The sequence below is a fragment of the Xiphophorus maculatus genome, chromosome 18, assembly GCF_002775205.1.
Source record: "Xiphophorus maculatus strain JP 163 A chromosome 18, X_maculatus-5.0-male, whole genome shotgun sequence".
Taxonomy (NCBI): Eukaryota; Metazoa; Chordata; class Actinopteri; order Cyprinodontiformes; family Poeciliidae; genus Xiphophorus; species Xiphophorus maculatus.
The window spans coordinates 6,824,353-6,842,195 of record NC_036460.1 but is presented as its reverse complement, the minus strand read 5'-3'; the positions used below and the strand labels follow the sequence as shown (position 1 = coordinate 6,842,195).

Genomic DNA, 17,843 nt, shown 5'->3' with positions numbered 1-17,843 from the left:
CTTGTCTTTGGTATTCTAGATACATGTTTTTTTTTAGTATCTGGGTAAAAGTTCCTTGATGGCAGCCACTTTCATCCTATTTCTGTTAAAGCCAGGTGGAAGTAAGTCCACATAACAGAGAGAGAATCCAGGGAGACATCCAGACTCCTTTTGCCTTGCTCTGTAAGTCAATCCTTAGTATCGAACAAACATCTTCTGTTTCCGTCATTTTTTCTTCTCTCATGTGTTTTAAGACTTGCGAATACACCCTACTAGCTTAGTCTCCTGTAGCTTTTAAATGTTTTCTATCCGAACATAGATAGGAAAATACAGGATTCCGCTCTTGTCTTTCCTGGTGTCGCTGTGAGCTGCTACAGATGGTGACAGGTTGCCGATAGACACATTACCAGAGCAGTGAAGCCGGGGAAGCTTCTTCAGCCATCACTCATTTCATCTCTGCGTCTTGATCTTAATGGCCCCCAAAATAGAACAAATTTGTGCTCATACTTCCAGAAGAGATTAGGAATATCATATTTGCAGGGTGGTTTTTTGGGGGGGGGTGAGAGAGAGGAGGCCTTGTGGCAGTGTCTGTGTTGATGGAGGGAGAGACGGGGGTCCAGCAGGATTCTGTGTGTCAGCAGCCTCCATGTGAGATGTTGCCTGCTGGAAGTGCATCCCTGGCATAAGTCCAACAGCCCACACACCCACCCCCCCTTAACACTCCTTTACGACCCTTTCCCTTCCCGGTCTATCTTCCTCTTTTGTGTCGCAGTACAGAGAACAGACTCTCTCTTTAGATGGCTGCTGGAAAACCATGTGGAGCTTAAGTATGGAAGGCTGCTCTTCTTCATTTGTGCCTATCTAATTATCAAATACAGGGGTGTTCTTGGTTTGAAGCAGGAGTGACTCAATATATTCAATACAAAAAATGATATGTAGATTGATTACAGACAGATGGATATATCTTATATTTATTACTGTTTGTTTGGATGATTTTGGCTTGCAGCTCATTAAAACCCAAAATTTAGATAATCTGGAAAAGAACCAGTGGTGGGCAACACTAACTCAAATTGTAGTTGCACTAAACCTACAGCAAGAATCATAACCATTAGTTCCGCTAATGTTAAAGCGCAACACCTACACTGTATATAGTGGAAGCTAATGCTAAAGCACTAACTTCAGTTTAAATTATATCTGCCCTTGAAAAACTACAACCCCTGTGCACAAATTTAATTTTGTCTTTAAATTCACATGTTCTACAACACCCTTACATATTATATATATCTTTATATTTTGTTCTCTACTGTCTGTGTTTTATTTTGTTTGCAATTATGTTATTTGAGATTAAAAGAGGAAGCGTGAGGAGAAGAAACAGAACTGGTGTGGGTGAAATGGGTGAAGACAGTGTAAATGTCTAACTTCTTGAAGAATTAGTAATTATTATTTAGTAATTATTTCACTCATGTGAAAGTTTACAAACAGCCAATTAAATTTGCACTTTAGGATTTATCTGGAAATGTTACTTTAGGGAAGCTGAATCCTTTATGTTTTGCTAATCAAAGTTAGCAAAAATTAGCACCACTATTAGCATATTAGTGGAAGTGTGTCCACCATTGATAGAAACAATAAAAAATGATTTAATGCATGAATGCTGGCCTTGTGAAAAGCATGTCTATGTTGTGAACACTCCATGCTTTCAATACTTGGTTGGAAATCAGCTTGTGGTTCTGGTTTAATGGTGGCCTTTGGTTTGTTTGCTTTGTTGTGCCTCTCAATTTCCTCTTGACAATTCTCAGATTCTCAATGTGGTCTAAGTCAGGTAAATTTTGAGAAAAATTGATAATGTGGTCATTAATGCTGGTTTTAGTACCCTTGGCATTGTGGGCAAGTATGAAATCCTACTGGAAAATGAAATCAGCCTCTTTATAAAGCTTGTCGGTAGAAGGAAGAATGAACATGCTCTACAAATTTCTGCGCTGACTTTGATTTGTGCACTAGAACAGGCTTTACTTCACAATACTCTTGACGCTGCAGTTTTCCCTGTTTGTTCCTTCCACTCCATTTTTTTCTTTCCACAAATTTATCCATTAATTTCCTTAGGTAGAGAGCAATTTGTTAACAGACAGCTTCTCTAGAAATGACCTTTTGCGGCTTACTCTCCTTGTGGAAGGTGTCATTGATAATCTGGTGGAGCCATTGTGGATGTTGACGCTGTAGGCAGGAAAGATCTCTGGTAGCAGTCAGTTTTGCAGTTAATCTAAAGAGACCTCTGACTGAAGACGCTTGCTGCATGGCAAATCCCGACTGTCATGACATGCTAACAGCTCAATTTCCAGGCTGCAGAGACGATACTCCACAGTAACATGTCCTGGATGAGAGCATTAGTTGTAATAACCCTTCTAATCCACCTCATTTGCTTTTGTCATGCCTCATAAAATCTCTGTCTTCACAAATAGTTAGAAAACCAGGCAGAGAGAGATATTAATCCTTGCCCTTTATGAGTGAGAGAGATGGATTTAACTTCTTCTTCTGTCTCATCCGTTGGCCCAGCCTTGCATGCATACTTGTTTTTAGTGGTAATCTTTATTATTGTAATTTTCTTTGAAAAAACTACAACAAAACAAAACAGGATTTGGGGTTTTATAAATTATATCACAACCCGGCACATTTTTTTCCAGTTTATTGAAATAAATGATCTTTTCAGTGATATTCCAATTCATATGGATAAGGTGCAGTTTGTTTGTCTGAGATAAACATTTGGCGACCATATGCTGACACGACTGGATTCGAATGAAGCAGAGAGTCGTCTTTTGTCCTGTTCTGGTAACGGAAGGAGTCTGCAGTCTTTCAGTGAAGCTGTCATGGAGGAGCGCTGCTTCTCTTCGCTCAGAGAGGGATATCTGCACAGGAAATACGTTGGGAGGGAGTAAACACCTGCTAGTCCCCCCTTCCTCTCACAGCCGCTTAGACAGACACCAACCACACACAACCACATGTGCTTAAAAAGGCAGACTTTCCTCTTTGGTCTTTTTGATCAACAGTAAACATCAGATCACACGTCCAGCTGTTGAGACTGTTATCATTGCAACACTTTCACCTTTTGCACAGTAAGAATTGAACTTAACCACAGGTGTTTATTTCTTGAAATGCTCGCAATAAAAAGATGCTGCTTTAATAAATGACCGTGCTGAAGTTCTTTTGGGATAATTAACTTGCACTCTTATTGTTTTTAAATTCCAGGCATGGAAGAAACGTTGGTTTATACTTCGGAGTGGCCGAATGAGCGGTGACCCTGATGTTCTCGAGTACTACAAGAACGACCACTCAAAGAAGCCCATCCGGGTCATCGACCTGCACTGCTGCGAGCAGGTGGACGCTGGCCTGACCTTCAAGAGGAAGGAGTTCCAGGACAGCTTTGTTTTCGACATCAAGACGTCCGATCGCACTTTTTATCTTGTCGCCGAGACGGAGGACGAGATGAACAAGTGGGTCCGCTCCATCTGTCAGCTGTGTGGTTTTAACCAGTCGGACGACACTCATGGTAAGGGACCTTCTGCTCGTCTTAGAATTATAAAATTACATTTCGGGTGAGATAAGTGAAACTATTGTATCATTATTCATCTTTATTCCTGGGCAACCAGTTTTTATGCTGTAAACTAGGGGTGAACCAGCTACCAATATCAAGGTATACTTTTAAAAAAGGGGGTAAGTTTTTTTTATTGACTTGGAAACAATAGAGCAGACTCTTTCCTTCCTCTGTCTGTTCCTGCTGATCAGCTGGCTGAAAAAAGGCTTTTCTCTCACTTTTGGCTCTTTGGAAATATCTATATTCAAGAAAAACGCATATGGCAATGGTGGACAAACTAAAGGAGCGCCAGTCATCACTCATGTTAACCAGTTTATTGGAACAGAGGAAGGTACCATGAAGTGTTTTTTTTTTCTTAATTTATTACTCAAATTAGCCATGACTATAACATAAATAATCTAAATTGTAAAAATGTTACAACTACAGTGTTGGTGCATACAAAAATGAAAGGTTTATCTTCTAAGTAACAGAAATTAAATCATATTATACACTTTTTGTTTTGACTTTTGGTGTAAAAATCATGAAAGCATAATATTTTGGCCAAGATTGTCATATTGTGAGAGCCTCATACCAGCTGGCCCATGCCTACTTTAAACAACACATTTAAAACCTCGTGGTAACACTCAGACAGTTGGGTTTTATCTTTATTTATTTGAGAGAACTGGAACATCTCCCTGACAGACTCGACTATTGATTTTCTTTTCTCATAGTGAGCATCTGATTTTTGTTGCTTATGAATAAGAAGACTGACTGTTTCAGTGTGGACATGTCAAAGTTAGCTTGATGATGCATATCCTTTTTGTAAAAGTTGTTACACATATAGAGTGCCTTGTTCCCCCACCACTGTTAGTGAGTGTACTCCTGGCATCATAAATGATAATGGAAGTGCTTATCAGAAAAGCCCTGCTAATGCTATTTCCATGTGGGAATGTTTTTGCCTTTAGCTTTTAGCATGCTAACTGCTCATAAAACCTGGAATTAGTGTCAGTTAATTCCTCTGCCATCAGTGTTAAAGCGTCGTAATCATTTGCAAACCTACCTTGAACTATATTTTGTGAAATCAGCTGCTGTTTCAGTGTTTTCCCTTGCCTTCCATGTTGTTGTTTTCCCACCATTTGACAGCTGGTGAACGTTAATCTCTGTGCACATGGTTGATCATCTGTAACATGCGACATGTCCAGGTGTAGACTGAAAAAAACAAAACTGTTATGAAGTTTTAATGATTTTTGCATCACAAAAGCTTTCCCTTGGGACCATATTTGCCAATTAACAAGGTCCTTCTACACTTCTTGAACTGTATTTTTTGTAGTGTAACGCTTGGGTTGTGTTTAAGGGAGGAGAGGAGGCGGCAGACTCGTCAGGACGTCAAAAACTCACAACCGCACTGGTACTGGGAATTCCACAGTGTTGTCCTTTAATAAACACACTCTTCACCAACCTTACAAAGCCCGGTTGAACGGCTGCTATATTATCAGACATGAAAATGAGCAGAGTCCAAACAACCCGTAACGTTACTAAAAGTTAGGGAGCTAACATGTCCGTCTCGGTTCATCTGTCCATCCGTAGCACGTTTCTCCCACGCTCTCTACAGAAACGCGGTGACGCATACTTGTGACATCATTAGCGATACCAGTGTATCTTAAAGAGACACTACACAATTACGGCTGTTACAGTAGCTAGCAGGCTATGACTTGAAGACTGGAGGGGAATGTTTTAGTTATGATGACAACTGCATAAGTCATCATAGTTTGAACATCATGTACAGCACGTTTTTATTATAAAGCTCTGCTTTCACAAAAGTATCTAGTTCCTTTTTCTGTGAAGTTCTGTCTGAGTGCCTTCGTTATCTAAATGCGTCTTCATTCACGCTTTCGACGTCTCTGAAACCTAAATAGAGAAGTTAAAATGGGCAACTGTTTAAGCATGTCCTTCTCTGAAAACCTAAAGCACTGCTTTCTAGGCAAAAATAACATCTAACAGCATGTTGGTGCCTCCAGGATCAAACTAAGGAAAACACGAGACATACTTTCATCACACCAAAACTAACAGTATTTCAGTGAGACACACTTTAAGTTACTTGAAATAAGAAAGTTTTAACCTGTATTATTTCCAGTTAATGTGTGTCATTTATATGTGTTCAGTTTCTGTTAATCTGATACTCCTAAATAAAACCAAGTGCAACTAATTGCCTTCAGAAAGTCACCCGGTTAGTAAACAGAACCAATTTTTATTTAATTTATTCTCAGTATATATTTCCAGCAGTTCTGAGAAGTCCTCATAGGTTTGTTAGAGGACAACAGTGGATAAACTATAAAGAAGTTTAAATGGTAAAATTCTTTACCATTGAAAGAAGTTTAAGTGGTAAGGTAGAAAAATAATTTTGAACATAACTTTCAACTTCTTGTGGAGCGCTGTTTAAGCCACCATCTGAAAATGAAAGGAATGTGGAAAAACTGTAAGCCTTACAAAAATGTGACTGTCCAAATGAACTCCAATTTCTTTAATCGTTGATCTGGGTGATCAACGATTGGCCAGTACTTGCATGTAAAATCAATCTTATCATCTGATCTAATCTACCGCTGCAAAAAACATGAAAATCCGCCCCTGCACAGCAAAGCAAATCTTTTGTGAAAGAGACACAGCAAACCTGCCCACCGGGTCATGTTGGGACATCAAAGTTTAACTATGGTCAACCCACTGTTGCCAACTGAGCAACTTTGTTGCTATGTTCATAGGTGTATAGTGACCTTATAAAATCTGATATTGTAAGTTACAAAATTCTGCTGAATTGTAATCAGCAGATCAGGCTTTTTAAATATCGGTGATTGACGAGAAATCTGCAATCGGTGCTCTTCTACAAAGACAACATTATTCAGAGAGGCTGGCAAAAGGCCCATGGTTGGGACCTGATCAGAGTTCCCAGAGTTATGGCTTTGATTAAACTATTTTTACGTGACAGAATGGCCCAGTCAAAGACCAAATGACTTGAGCTGTTTTGTGGAGTCTAATGGAGACTTGTATCTTGTGTCAAACAACATAAAAGCAGCAGTTTTATTCAAGGCAATTGGTCTGGTTTGCATGATCTTTAATGTGTTCTGAAAGCTGTGTGTTGTCTTCCTGTTTTTCTGTTCCATTTTCTGCCTGTTAGTTGCCATACGAACAGCACAAACATCTTAAAAGGGGTCCAAACAGCACGCATCTTCCTTCACAAACCTACATTGCACAACAGGCCTTTTGGGCCTGTGGTTTTTTTTCTCTTTTTTTTGACTTTTAGACTTGTTGACAGTCATGTCGATGAAAAAGATGTACCTGCTTCCTATGAGAGTTAACAGGTTGTTTGCAATGTCACACTAGAAAGAAATGCACATGGATATAGTTAAATAGTTTCATCAACAATAATTGTTCTTTTTTTGGTTGGTACAAAGCAAATTTTTCAGAAAAGCGGTGCAAATTTGTGAGTTGATCAACTGATGAAGCAGTTCTTGGGGTGTGGAAATTCTCATCACATTTGGAAAATGTCTCTTCCCACTCAGACTAGTAAGGCACCTTCTGTTACGAATGCAGCGTTCCAGAGCTGAACGTGTGAACTCAAGCTGTTTGTGTTGTTCACACAGCAGCGCCTAAACCGGTTTTGGTTGCATTTTCTCAGCTGATGCAGGATCCTCTGCTTGTTTTTCTCTGACGCTATCCATCAGATATGTTGGTGTTATTTACACAAATAATGAAGCACGTTCAACATTTTTTTTTTTTCTTTTTAAAGCCAAGAGACACGAGAGTCAGTTATAGATCGGAGTGATTGTGTCATCAGACTCTCTGGGAATTCCCTCTCTGAAAGAAAAACAAGCAAGACTTTAAAAACCTGAGAATTTAGTTCCTCTTATGGAAATTATACATGTTGACAGTTATAGTCGTTCTCCCTCAAAATGTTAAAGTGGGGCCCCATGAACAGGAATATGTTGAAAAGAAGGATAGCTAGGCAAATGAAGGAGTATCTTGGTTCAAATAGATTAGTTATTATGAGTTAAAGATTATGCAGAAAATGTCCCATTTAAAAGTATTCAAATGCACGACTATGTAAAGATAGCATGTAAACTTGACCTGGTGGTAAAATGACATGTTTTTGAATTGTCTTTAAAAGTAAAATATATCTGGTTTAATATTCTGCCCCTTTCACTCATTTACCCAGAAACAAACAGCATCACAAGAACACAGGAACACACCAGATCAGTCCGTCTAGAGCACAGTTAGGCTACAATATAAATCACTTCAATCCATCATGCAAAAACGGAATAATTATGGAACACCAATCCTCCCAAGACATTATCGTAAGAAGAGCGTTTGCAGTTTGCCATAAGCCGTTTAGAGGAGTAGATGAGAGTACTCTGCTCCCATGAAGGTGAAATTGGAACACATGTGAAACGATGTGGTGAAAAACTAAAAAGACATCAAAAAACTAAAGACTAAAAAATTTAAAAATGCCATCCTCAAAGAAAAGCAGGGTGGTGGCAGCACCATGCTGTGGGGGTGCTATTCTTCAGCAACCTGGGAGAAACCCTGTTAGAGACTGCAAACCATAATAGCAACAAACTATTATTTTAGTTATTGATTATTATTTTGATTATTCTGACAATTAATCAAACATAAACAAGTGGCATATTACATTCTGCTCATTTTTAAATTTCAAATATTTAAATATTTTTCTTTATAGGAACAGTTTTAAAACCTTGAATACATCTCCTGTTCTTTACATTTACAGATGTGTACAACATTTTGTTTGTCCACCACCTAAATCCCCAGCAAAATACAGATTGTTGTTGTAATATGACAAAACCTGAGAAGGACATTGTTAGGTTTTTGGATAAATACATGTAGATGTGTTGTAAATGGACTCAACTGGACAACAGCATGTTTTAGAGGGCTGAACCGTCTGCGCTTCTCGGAGGATTCTGCTGGGATTTTTGCCAGCAGCAGTTATATAAGCACCTTGATATGAACCTCACCTTCTGTCATTCAGTTGGCCCTAATCTGCGTTAGCAAGCTGTGTCTCGCGGCGACGAGGAAGGACAGCCAAGAGCAATATGTGACAGTTAATTGTTACACAATTGACTCTCTGTCATTCTGGCCTTTTTGCTGTGCCTGGCTTCGTTTCACTTTCTGCCACACATGTACAGGCTTTCCCACAACACACACTTGAGAATTTCGCAGCCGATTAGGTCATCTGCTTTTAAAAATATTTTTAGATCTCATAGTTCAAAGAAAGGAAATATAAAGCTCTCTTCCCTGGAACTGAATTTATATTTGCTTAATTGCTCTGTTGTTTATTTTTCTGAAGAAGAAACAAGAAACAACAGATCCTGTTGTTGTTGTTGGCTCATGTTTGTCGGTTATCGGGTAGTTTGTGTGGAGATGAATGTCACACAGGTGTGCTGTTATTTACATAAATTCTACGCAGCCAGTGCTTTACTCCTATTATACATTGAAACTACTACATCACAGAACTCTGTAATGTTTACACATTCCTTATCATGTTTTCAATAGTCCGCGTTATATGACAAAACCAAAACCACGTCAAATCTAAACTGTTTTCTCATGCATGTAAAACGTGTCAAGACAAATGAGATGAGAGAAGTGATAAATTGCATCAAAATAACCTTGATGGTGCTAGGAGACAATTTAATTGCATCATCTGAAATGTTTTATTGGCCCTTCTAGTCTTACCCATCTTCATTTTTCAAAAAAAAGAAGAACCACTCTTTTGTGGTATAAAGATGTCAACGCTTATTTGATCACTTTTTCTCTGTTTTAAGGACCTCAAGGCAACAGTTCTACAGTGAAAATACTCTAAACCAGGCTTGTCTGAAAAAAACTCATATTTATGACATTTAAAGAATCTTGTTGAATTTATTTTTACATTTTATGTATGTATCTTTTTACCTACATATTTATATGCTGTTAATTTACTTATCTGTTTGCTTACTTACTTCATTTACTCATTTTTGCTGCTTTTTATGACTTTTCTTTACTTACTTATTGCTTATTTACTAGTTAGTTACCAACTTATTTATTGGCTCACTACTTGCTTTCTTATTACTTTCTTATATATACTTACTTGTTTCTATTTATTTGCTTTTTACTTGTTATTCATATACTAATTCACTTACTAACTCACTACTTGGATATTTTGTGACTTTCTGCATTTACTTATTATTTGCCTTTTTTTAATTTTTATTACTGACTTACCCATTGACTCACTATCAACCTTCCTACTGAGATATTTGTTTAATCCTCACTACTTATTGAGTTACTTCCTAGTTAGAGTTCAAGTTCAGTATTTGGTTTCCATGTGTGCAGCAGAAACACATTTCATTCTACAATGAAAATCATGTTTTGCTGTCTGCAAGAATGCAACTTAGAAAAGAAGCTAAAAAAGCAAAGAATATAAAATAACCTTATAAACGTATACCATCTACAAGTACCAGTAACAAGATCAAAGTAGTACATATATGTAAATGTTATACAATAAATAGTGTGAATATAATATAGAAGCAGATTATTGGTAGCAGTGCAAATGTAAAAATATGCTAGTTAATTTTAGTTGATGGCCTTAATGAAGCTGATTAAAATCACACTTAAAGCAAGATGAGTTCTCATGGCTTTTGTAAACTAATTGAAACAACACAATTGGTCTGAATTATGTTGTTCAGTGTTATCTATCCCAGTCAGTCAGAAATATTCTTGCACTCTGCAAAATTGAATAAAGACTGAGCTTCTGTTAATCTCAGTGCATCAAAATATTGACTTGACCAACCCAGAGTCTTGACCTGAAACTAAATGAAAATCACTGGGTTATCACCGGCATCACATTTGAGGTCAAAGGTCTTTTTGAACTGCTCAAGAAAAACCTCTGTCATCTGACTTTGACCTAAACAAGAAAAGGGAACGTTGATGGAAATCAAATACATGGTTGAATATGCTAAGTTAAACAGAATCCTCTCTGCTTAGAAGACTTTTTTTTTTTACACAAATAGCACATATATCAGTTGGACCATGTCAAATGGAGGCTCCAAACCAACTACTACAAATAGAAAGAACTAGACAACACTAAATCATTTGTACAAGAGATGCACTGACATGAACTGTCTGCCTTTTTGGTGCAGATTCCTGTTTAGCCAGTTCTGATTTCGTAAAGACTGATTATTATCTGTGCTTTTCTCCAGTCAGCTGTCTTTAATTATTATTTAGTATCTCAGGCAAAGGCTTCCACTGTTATTTTAAGACAAAATATTGTTGCTAGTTAAGCTATATTTAGCACCTTATATTTTCAATTAGCACAGTGAGTACAGGAGCTGTTAACATTTTCTATGTATTTCATAGTGAGTGAATCGCCTTACGTGAATTCATAAACCCAAAAAAGATTGCCAATATTTTCAAGTCCAGTATGTTGAGCAACAGAGTTTAAAAGCACAAAGGAATAAAAGAGCAACTGAAGAAGCAGCCTCTGCAGAAAACATTGTAACTCTGACTTTTAAACATCTCACTTATCCTGAAAAACAAATAGAATTTTCTTCTTTCAGCGACAACTTCCACATTGACGAGGTCTTTTAGCCTTACCTCTTAGTGATTGAGTATCCTGTGTTCACTCACCAAAAACAAACAACCCCCCCCCCAAAAGATTGCATTTTTGAGTTTCCGACTAACAAGTCTCCAATGGCTGATCAAGTTAAAAACAATTGATTTTTTTTTCATCTCTAACATTCATCCTTTTGTCATTGTAGTTGATAGATCTTTTTGTCTATTTCGTAAATAAAACGTTGTGATGCCACAGTTGGCAATTTTGTGACTTGTAAACCTATCTGCTGCTCGTAGTTACTGTACATAGGTCCTGTTCTTTGCGTAAAGTAACCTCCGGCATTAAAAGACGCAAGAATCTGTCTTGTTTTTTGGAAACAATGCTTTAAATTTAGATGTAAATATGATTGTGAACAGACTGTGTCAGGGAAAACGGGGAAATTGAAATGACGGCCAACCAATCCTTGAAGCTAGTGTTCTTCATACCCACATGAAGTAAATAAATGTATGCTTGTACAATATTAATATGGATAAATGCATTATACATTTGCTCACAACAGGCTTCTTAGTCTCTCTTCAACAGAGAGCATGCCTTCTCCCCTACCAAAGTGCCCTTTATCTGCATTGATTTTTGTTGAAATAATGCCTCCATGGCACTGGAAGGTCAGGTTTCTACGGCTGTGAAGCTGTCTGAGGACAGTTGTTTTATTGTTGCAGCTTCCAGCCATCCCACCGAAAACAATAAGCTTAACAGCTTTAGATACAGATCAATTTATGTTTGAGTTTAACTATGCGTTTCGGTTTCTTTTGACAACTCATTTGACATTATTTATTTTTTGTTGTTACAGAATTTATGCAGACGCTGTGCATACATTAAGTTTGAACAAAGTGAGACCCTGGAAAAGACGGTTTTAAGAGAAACCGGACAGCTGAAGTCTTTTCATACCTTCTTAATGGCTTCTGAAAACACATCCACGACTACATATGTTTTTGGTTCTCCCAATCTGCTGTTGGGTGTTAGCACTGTTGTTATCAGACACTGATGGCTGGCTGTGTGGCGTGTGTCTGTGCCCAGAGAGACCCAGCCCCGAGCACAATCTAATGAATGGAGCTTCGTTTAGTCAATCATGGGCTTTGTTCTGCTTTCTGCTTGCTGTTTGAACTCGGAGACAAGGATCATCCCCACTAAGGGACCAGGATTTTAGTTGTCAGCAGTCCTTTTGCAGTGCAGCTCCCGCTGTTTTCTTTCTGTCTTCAGTTTGTCTGTTTTCCTGTCTGCTCCTTAAAAAAGGAAATAACAAAAAAGAACGACGACATATTTTTCCATCTGAAGTTTCATCTTTAAGATTATGATATAATAAAGAAATACATAAACATAAAGAAAATTCAGGCCATTGGATTTGTAACAAAAATATTTTTCAACAAAATCAACAGTATCCTAACAGTATATTACAGTTCGGTGCTTCTTGTAGTGTGATGAAAACCTCTCTTTTTGCATATTGGTAAGAAATACGGTATTTTGTTGCAATTTCGATGAAAGAGGAACTTGTCTGGGTAGTATAGATGTTGTGGCCAAAATTGACTCATTTGTGGTATTTAGAACACATCGTTCTTTAACGAAACTGAATTTTTTTTTTAAAAAAAGGCAAAAAATGCATCTTTGCATGTTTCAGATCCAACCGTCTTTAATAAATAAAGATCATATGCTTTGCTTTAGTGTCTACACTGCTTAAAAGTTTTCACATTTGGTTGCATTAGTCACAAACTTCATTGTGTTTGGTTCAGGCTTTATGTGATTGAACAACACAAAAATGGTGCAAACCTGATGTTTACATTTGGTATACAGTAAGATAATAATTTACATTATGTGTTTTTTATTTTATTTTATGTTTTGCTGAAATTTTAAAGCGACTGATTCCTAATTATAAAATGTTCAAATTAAAATATATTTGAAGTTTGATGCGTTAGCTGCTAGCAGTAGAGCAGCCATCTCCGAAAGAGTTTGTACTTTATTTCAGGTTTTTTTGGGTCAAATGAACAGTTTTCAGCACAGCTCTCTAACATTTTCATGTTTTTATACCTCACTGTTGCACAGCTTCAAGTTTTTTATTCCTCTGCTTGTTTGCACATTACAGTAATGAGGTCAGGCCACTGAAAAAGAGCTGCTGTTTTACATTTTGCCCCTGAGTGTAATTCATCGTCGTGGAGACAAGCCTGTTTTTGGATGATTGATTAATCTGGCATATCGAGGTAAACTGATGTCGTGGTGGTCTAACGTTGGAGCTCACATGATGCTGAGAGGCGGGCATGCAATCAGGCAAGGCTCTTGTAAATGATCTCTGCCGTTTTCACGGAGCATGATGAAGCCTTGTGACTTTCTTTGCTTCCTGTAAACCCAGTGTTGGCCTGAACCATCTTGGCAGAAGTCTAGCATCTTTTTTTTTTTTTTTTGGACCTCAAACCCCTGCAAATGGAGTTGCTCTTTTGGGACACCCTGATATATTATGGAAATAGGCCTGGCAGATCCATTTAGGATAACTAATAATGCATGCGTACACTTGGGATCACCAGTGAAAACAGTTTAGTACTCTACTCATTAGGGTAGCACACAGTCCTAGATTGCAGCCATTTTTTTCTAAGGGTACTTTCACATAAATTGTATGACCTGTGTCTTGGCCACTCCAACACCCAATAGAGCCATGAAAGAACTGGTGGTAATTTGCAGTGCTCATTGTAGTTGTTTGAACTCTAAGACTATATGTTTAAATGCAATCTTGTAAGAGAACGTTAAGGGAATTACATTTTAGTAGAACTCAGACTGAAAGCAATCGGACTGAATAAATCTTCCCGATTTAAGATTTTATGGAATATGGTATAAGGTATGCCTGTATGAGAATATTCAAACGTTCTACTTTTCCTTTCAACAGGTCAGTGGATTTTTTTTTCTATTTTTACATACTCTTTGAGATCAAATTAGGACATGTTCTCATCCAATTCTGGCCGGACTTGGAGGAAATGAGCCCCCTACAAAGATGTTCTTGTCATGAGTGATGCAGCATACTTCTAATTTTGGCCCCCTGAGACCAGCAGCTAGCTTTTATTAGATTACAGCCACAGAGCCAATGAGACAGAAGGTGATATATTATGGAGCATGATTGGAAAATTGCTCATGAACTTTGGAACTCTTTGACCTGTTATAGCTGTGTACTTTTTGCCAAGCAAAAGGGCCCATTTAGGCGTTTCTGCTGATGCCTGATGTTGGCTTAGACATCAGGATCACGGTGAGACTAACTTATTTCTTGAAAATGTCTTGCTGATGTCTTAGAATAAATGCAGCCCCTAATAATAAGTACAAATTCCTCTTTAACTGTTCTAGGTTTTATTGTGCTACAACCACAATGTTCACTGTGTTTTTTAATTGGTTTTATTTAAAAGATACAGTTGTGAAGTAATAGGAGAAATTATGCATGATATATATATATATATATATATATATATATATATATATATATATATATATATATATATATATATATATATATATATATATATATACCGTATATAATTTCAAACAGAAACCTGTGCTGAAATTAATTTTTTGCTCAACCCTTTGAGTCAATACTTTGTAGAACTTCAGTTTGCTGGAATTAAAACAAACTCAGTTCAACCGGGAACCAAAGTTGCATTTACACCTGGTGTGGTTCGCTTTCACTGCACTGTCAAACAAGCCAAACACTTTGAAAAACCTCCAAGCCTGTGGTGGCGCTGCACCAGGAGCTACTGAAGAAAACAACATGAAAACCTCTGAAGAAGAGATCTGGCGCTACTTCCTTCTTCATGAAATGTAAACACAAATTTAGTTACAACAGATTTTGTTGAGTGTATTGTGAATAGTTGTGGTCCTTGATCTAGTTTTTTTTTTTACTATTCTTCTCAAGCAAACATCCGAGGTCTTTTTGACAAAATCTCTTAAGAGTAAATGACACCCAGGTGAACTGTATTTACCAATTAAGGGACTTTTGACAGCTAACAGTTGGTTGTCCTTGATGTTTTTAAGGGGTCTCAGAGTAAAGGGGGATGACTACAAACACGTAATATACTGTTTAGCTTTTTCAATTTCCTTCCACTTCAGGATTATGCACCAAGTTGTGTTGGTTGTGTGTAAATCCTAATTTATTGGGATTTTATTACATTTTATTACTTAAAATCCCAATTAAACGTTGACCTGATATGAATAGATTTGAAAAAAACCAAAACAACTTTTTTTGTTAGTGCCATTTGTGTCTCTTTTTTTTCCTTATCAGCTAAAATATGATATATTACCTTTTCAGAGAAGTTGAATGCTACTATTTATATATATTAAAAAAAAATACTCCCAGATACATCTGGGAGTATCTTTGAGAATCTTGTGTCTTTGTTTTTATTTTTGTGCTTCTTTCTCAATCCTCGTGTTATGACTGTAAGGAGTTTGTGGAGTTGCTTCCCAGAGGTGACATACATCATCAGGCCCATTAGTGTCAGTGATGAGCCATCTATTCCATCAGCAGACTGGACCAGTAATCTTTCATCTTGCTCTATTTCTGACAGCCGTTTCTGGTGCTAATCAGAGCCAGAAAAAATATTATTTATTGTGCACAAATCAACAAGGAATGATTACGTTCAAGGAATTTCCTAGGATAATTTTATTCTGCTCAGGAATACAAACAGCTTTTGTTTTGCAAAGCAGCTCTCCATGTCAGCAGGGGCGGGGGAGTCTGTCTTTTGACAACAAATCAATATATCTACCCATATTAGAGGGGCTAACGCTCACCACGCTGGATGAAAGCTTTTACAAAGCTTTTTGTGGAGAAAGGAGATGATGCCTAACCAGTCCAGGGAGAATGGAATCACTCAGGACAATGGTTCAATTGAGGATCATTGAGGTGGGGGCAGTGTGGGGAGTCCCTGCCTGTGTGACTGTTGGCCTATGCATCTCACGGGTGTCCACTGGCCTGGAGACCTCATAACAGAGGCTTTTTTCCCTCCAGGCCTGAATGTGGCCTCATTCAGCAAACAGGACTCCAGAATACTGCACCCAGCACCAGTCCCACACAAAAACATAGATGCTCACACAACACATTTGTGTTCTGCAGCTCTAATCATGACCCACTGATTCTTCTTAAAGGGTAGACTGGCATTTTTGTGTAACTAATTTAAAAGGTCTTCTTTGAAGGGCATGTGACATGTGATTCTTTTACAGAATCTCATTTTCAGTTGTGGTCAGGCTAACAACTTACAATTGTTATATTCATTTCTGTCTCACTTTGAGAAGAACTGAGACATAATTTGCTGAAGAGAGGACATTACTTTGGGAACACTATGGCCACAATGGAAAATGTTTTGTTGATGGTTACGTTCAATAAAATTAGGATGTTGGCTAAGTAACACCACTATTTTCTCATTAAAGACAAAAACTGTGTTGTTCTTTTGATTACTCTTATACTTGTGACAATTATTTAGGAAACTTGGAGGGGAGGGAAGGAGAGTGTTCCCAACACAGAAATATGTCCTCCTCCCCTGTTTACTTTCACTCAATTCACTCATGCTTCCTGCAGAGAAACAAAAAAAAAGTAAAAAAAATTGGATTTAAATTATGCGGCAGAAATTTCAGAAAAAAAACTATTGCTAGTTGGTTTGACAGGTTTTCTGCATAAATGTAGCAAAAGTGCTCACTCCATTCTTTTTCTGTTTTGCTAATAAACAGTAAAATTAATGTATCACAATGGTTCATCAGACACTGTTGATCCAGATGATGTGATCATCCACATATGGTACTTCTTTCCTGTTATTGAAATGTGGCTTCAAGGTGCAGAAGGTGCTTTTAAAATGGTTTGCTAAACAATGAAAATGAAAATTGTGCTTTATTTATGTTTCATATGTTAAGTTTTGATGACTTGTATGGTTTTAGCACAATATTTTCCATTTTAAAGAGAAAATAGTTAAAAATTGTGTTTTATCAGAGGTTGTAACTAGATATAAATTCAATGAGGCAGTATACCATTTTTTTCATATTTTGTCTTTTTGTTATTTTTACTTTTTATAGGTTGCACAGTTAAAGTGACAAAACAAACAGCAAATCAATTATAAGCCCAATATATTTAGACTGCAGTGAAAGTCGGTGGCATTGCATTGATATTCTTGTGCTGTCTGTGCATTTACTGGAGAGTGAAGGAGAAAAATTAGCTTCAGCAGCAGCTAAGCTTTTTTTTTTCATGTCTCCCTCAGCTCTAGTTGCACACAGCATCATCGGTCGATGGATCAGTAGACCGCCCACTCTCTACATGCTGAGCACCTCCTCATTTTGGCTTTCCGCCCAGTTCGTTTCCAACATCCCCATCTCGGATTTGGCTTTTCTTTGTAGTCGGTGGAAAAAAAACAAAACAAAGCAAAAAAAAAAAAAGAACAGGGATGCCACACTGAAACAATAAGACGGTGGGACTGGCTTGGTCACTCTGTCCGTCTTCACAAAGCAACGCCCGGCTCAATACAATCAAAGTACATTGACCCTGATTTTCAAAGTGTAACTTGGATCATGTGCGGCTCAGCCGATGGCTCTGTGCAGCTCTAAAAGCAGAGGGCTGCTGTTTTCTGTTCTCCCTTGAGACGGATCCTTCTCCTGTATTGATTAGAGTGCAGAGTACAAGGCAATGCAAGACCCCAAACTCTCCGG

The 17,843-nt window shown here is 37.6% G+C and overlaps 1 protein-coding gene across 2 annotated transcripts in view; it reads left to right on the top strand.

The window, feature by feature from the left end:
- Positions 1-17,843, top strand: part of gab2 (GRB2 associated binding protein 2) — a 46,668-nt gene that overhangs the window by 18,001 nt on the left and 10,824 nt on the right. For both annotated transcript variants that reach the window (XM_023351572.1, XM_014474766.2), the window contains exon 2: positions 3,220-3,520. In XM_023351572.1, coding sequence (XP_023207340.1) covers positions 3,220-3,520 — 301 coding nt within the window. The remainder of the gene's footprint in view (positions 1-3,219; positions 3,521-17,843) is intronic.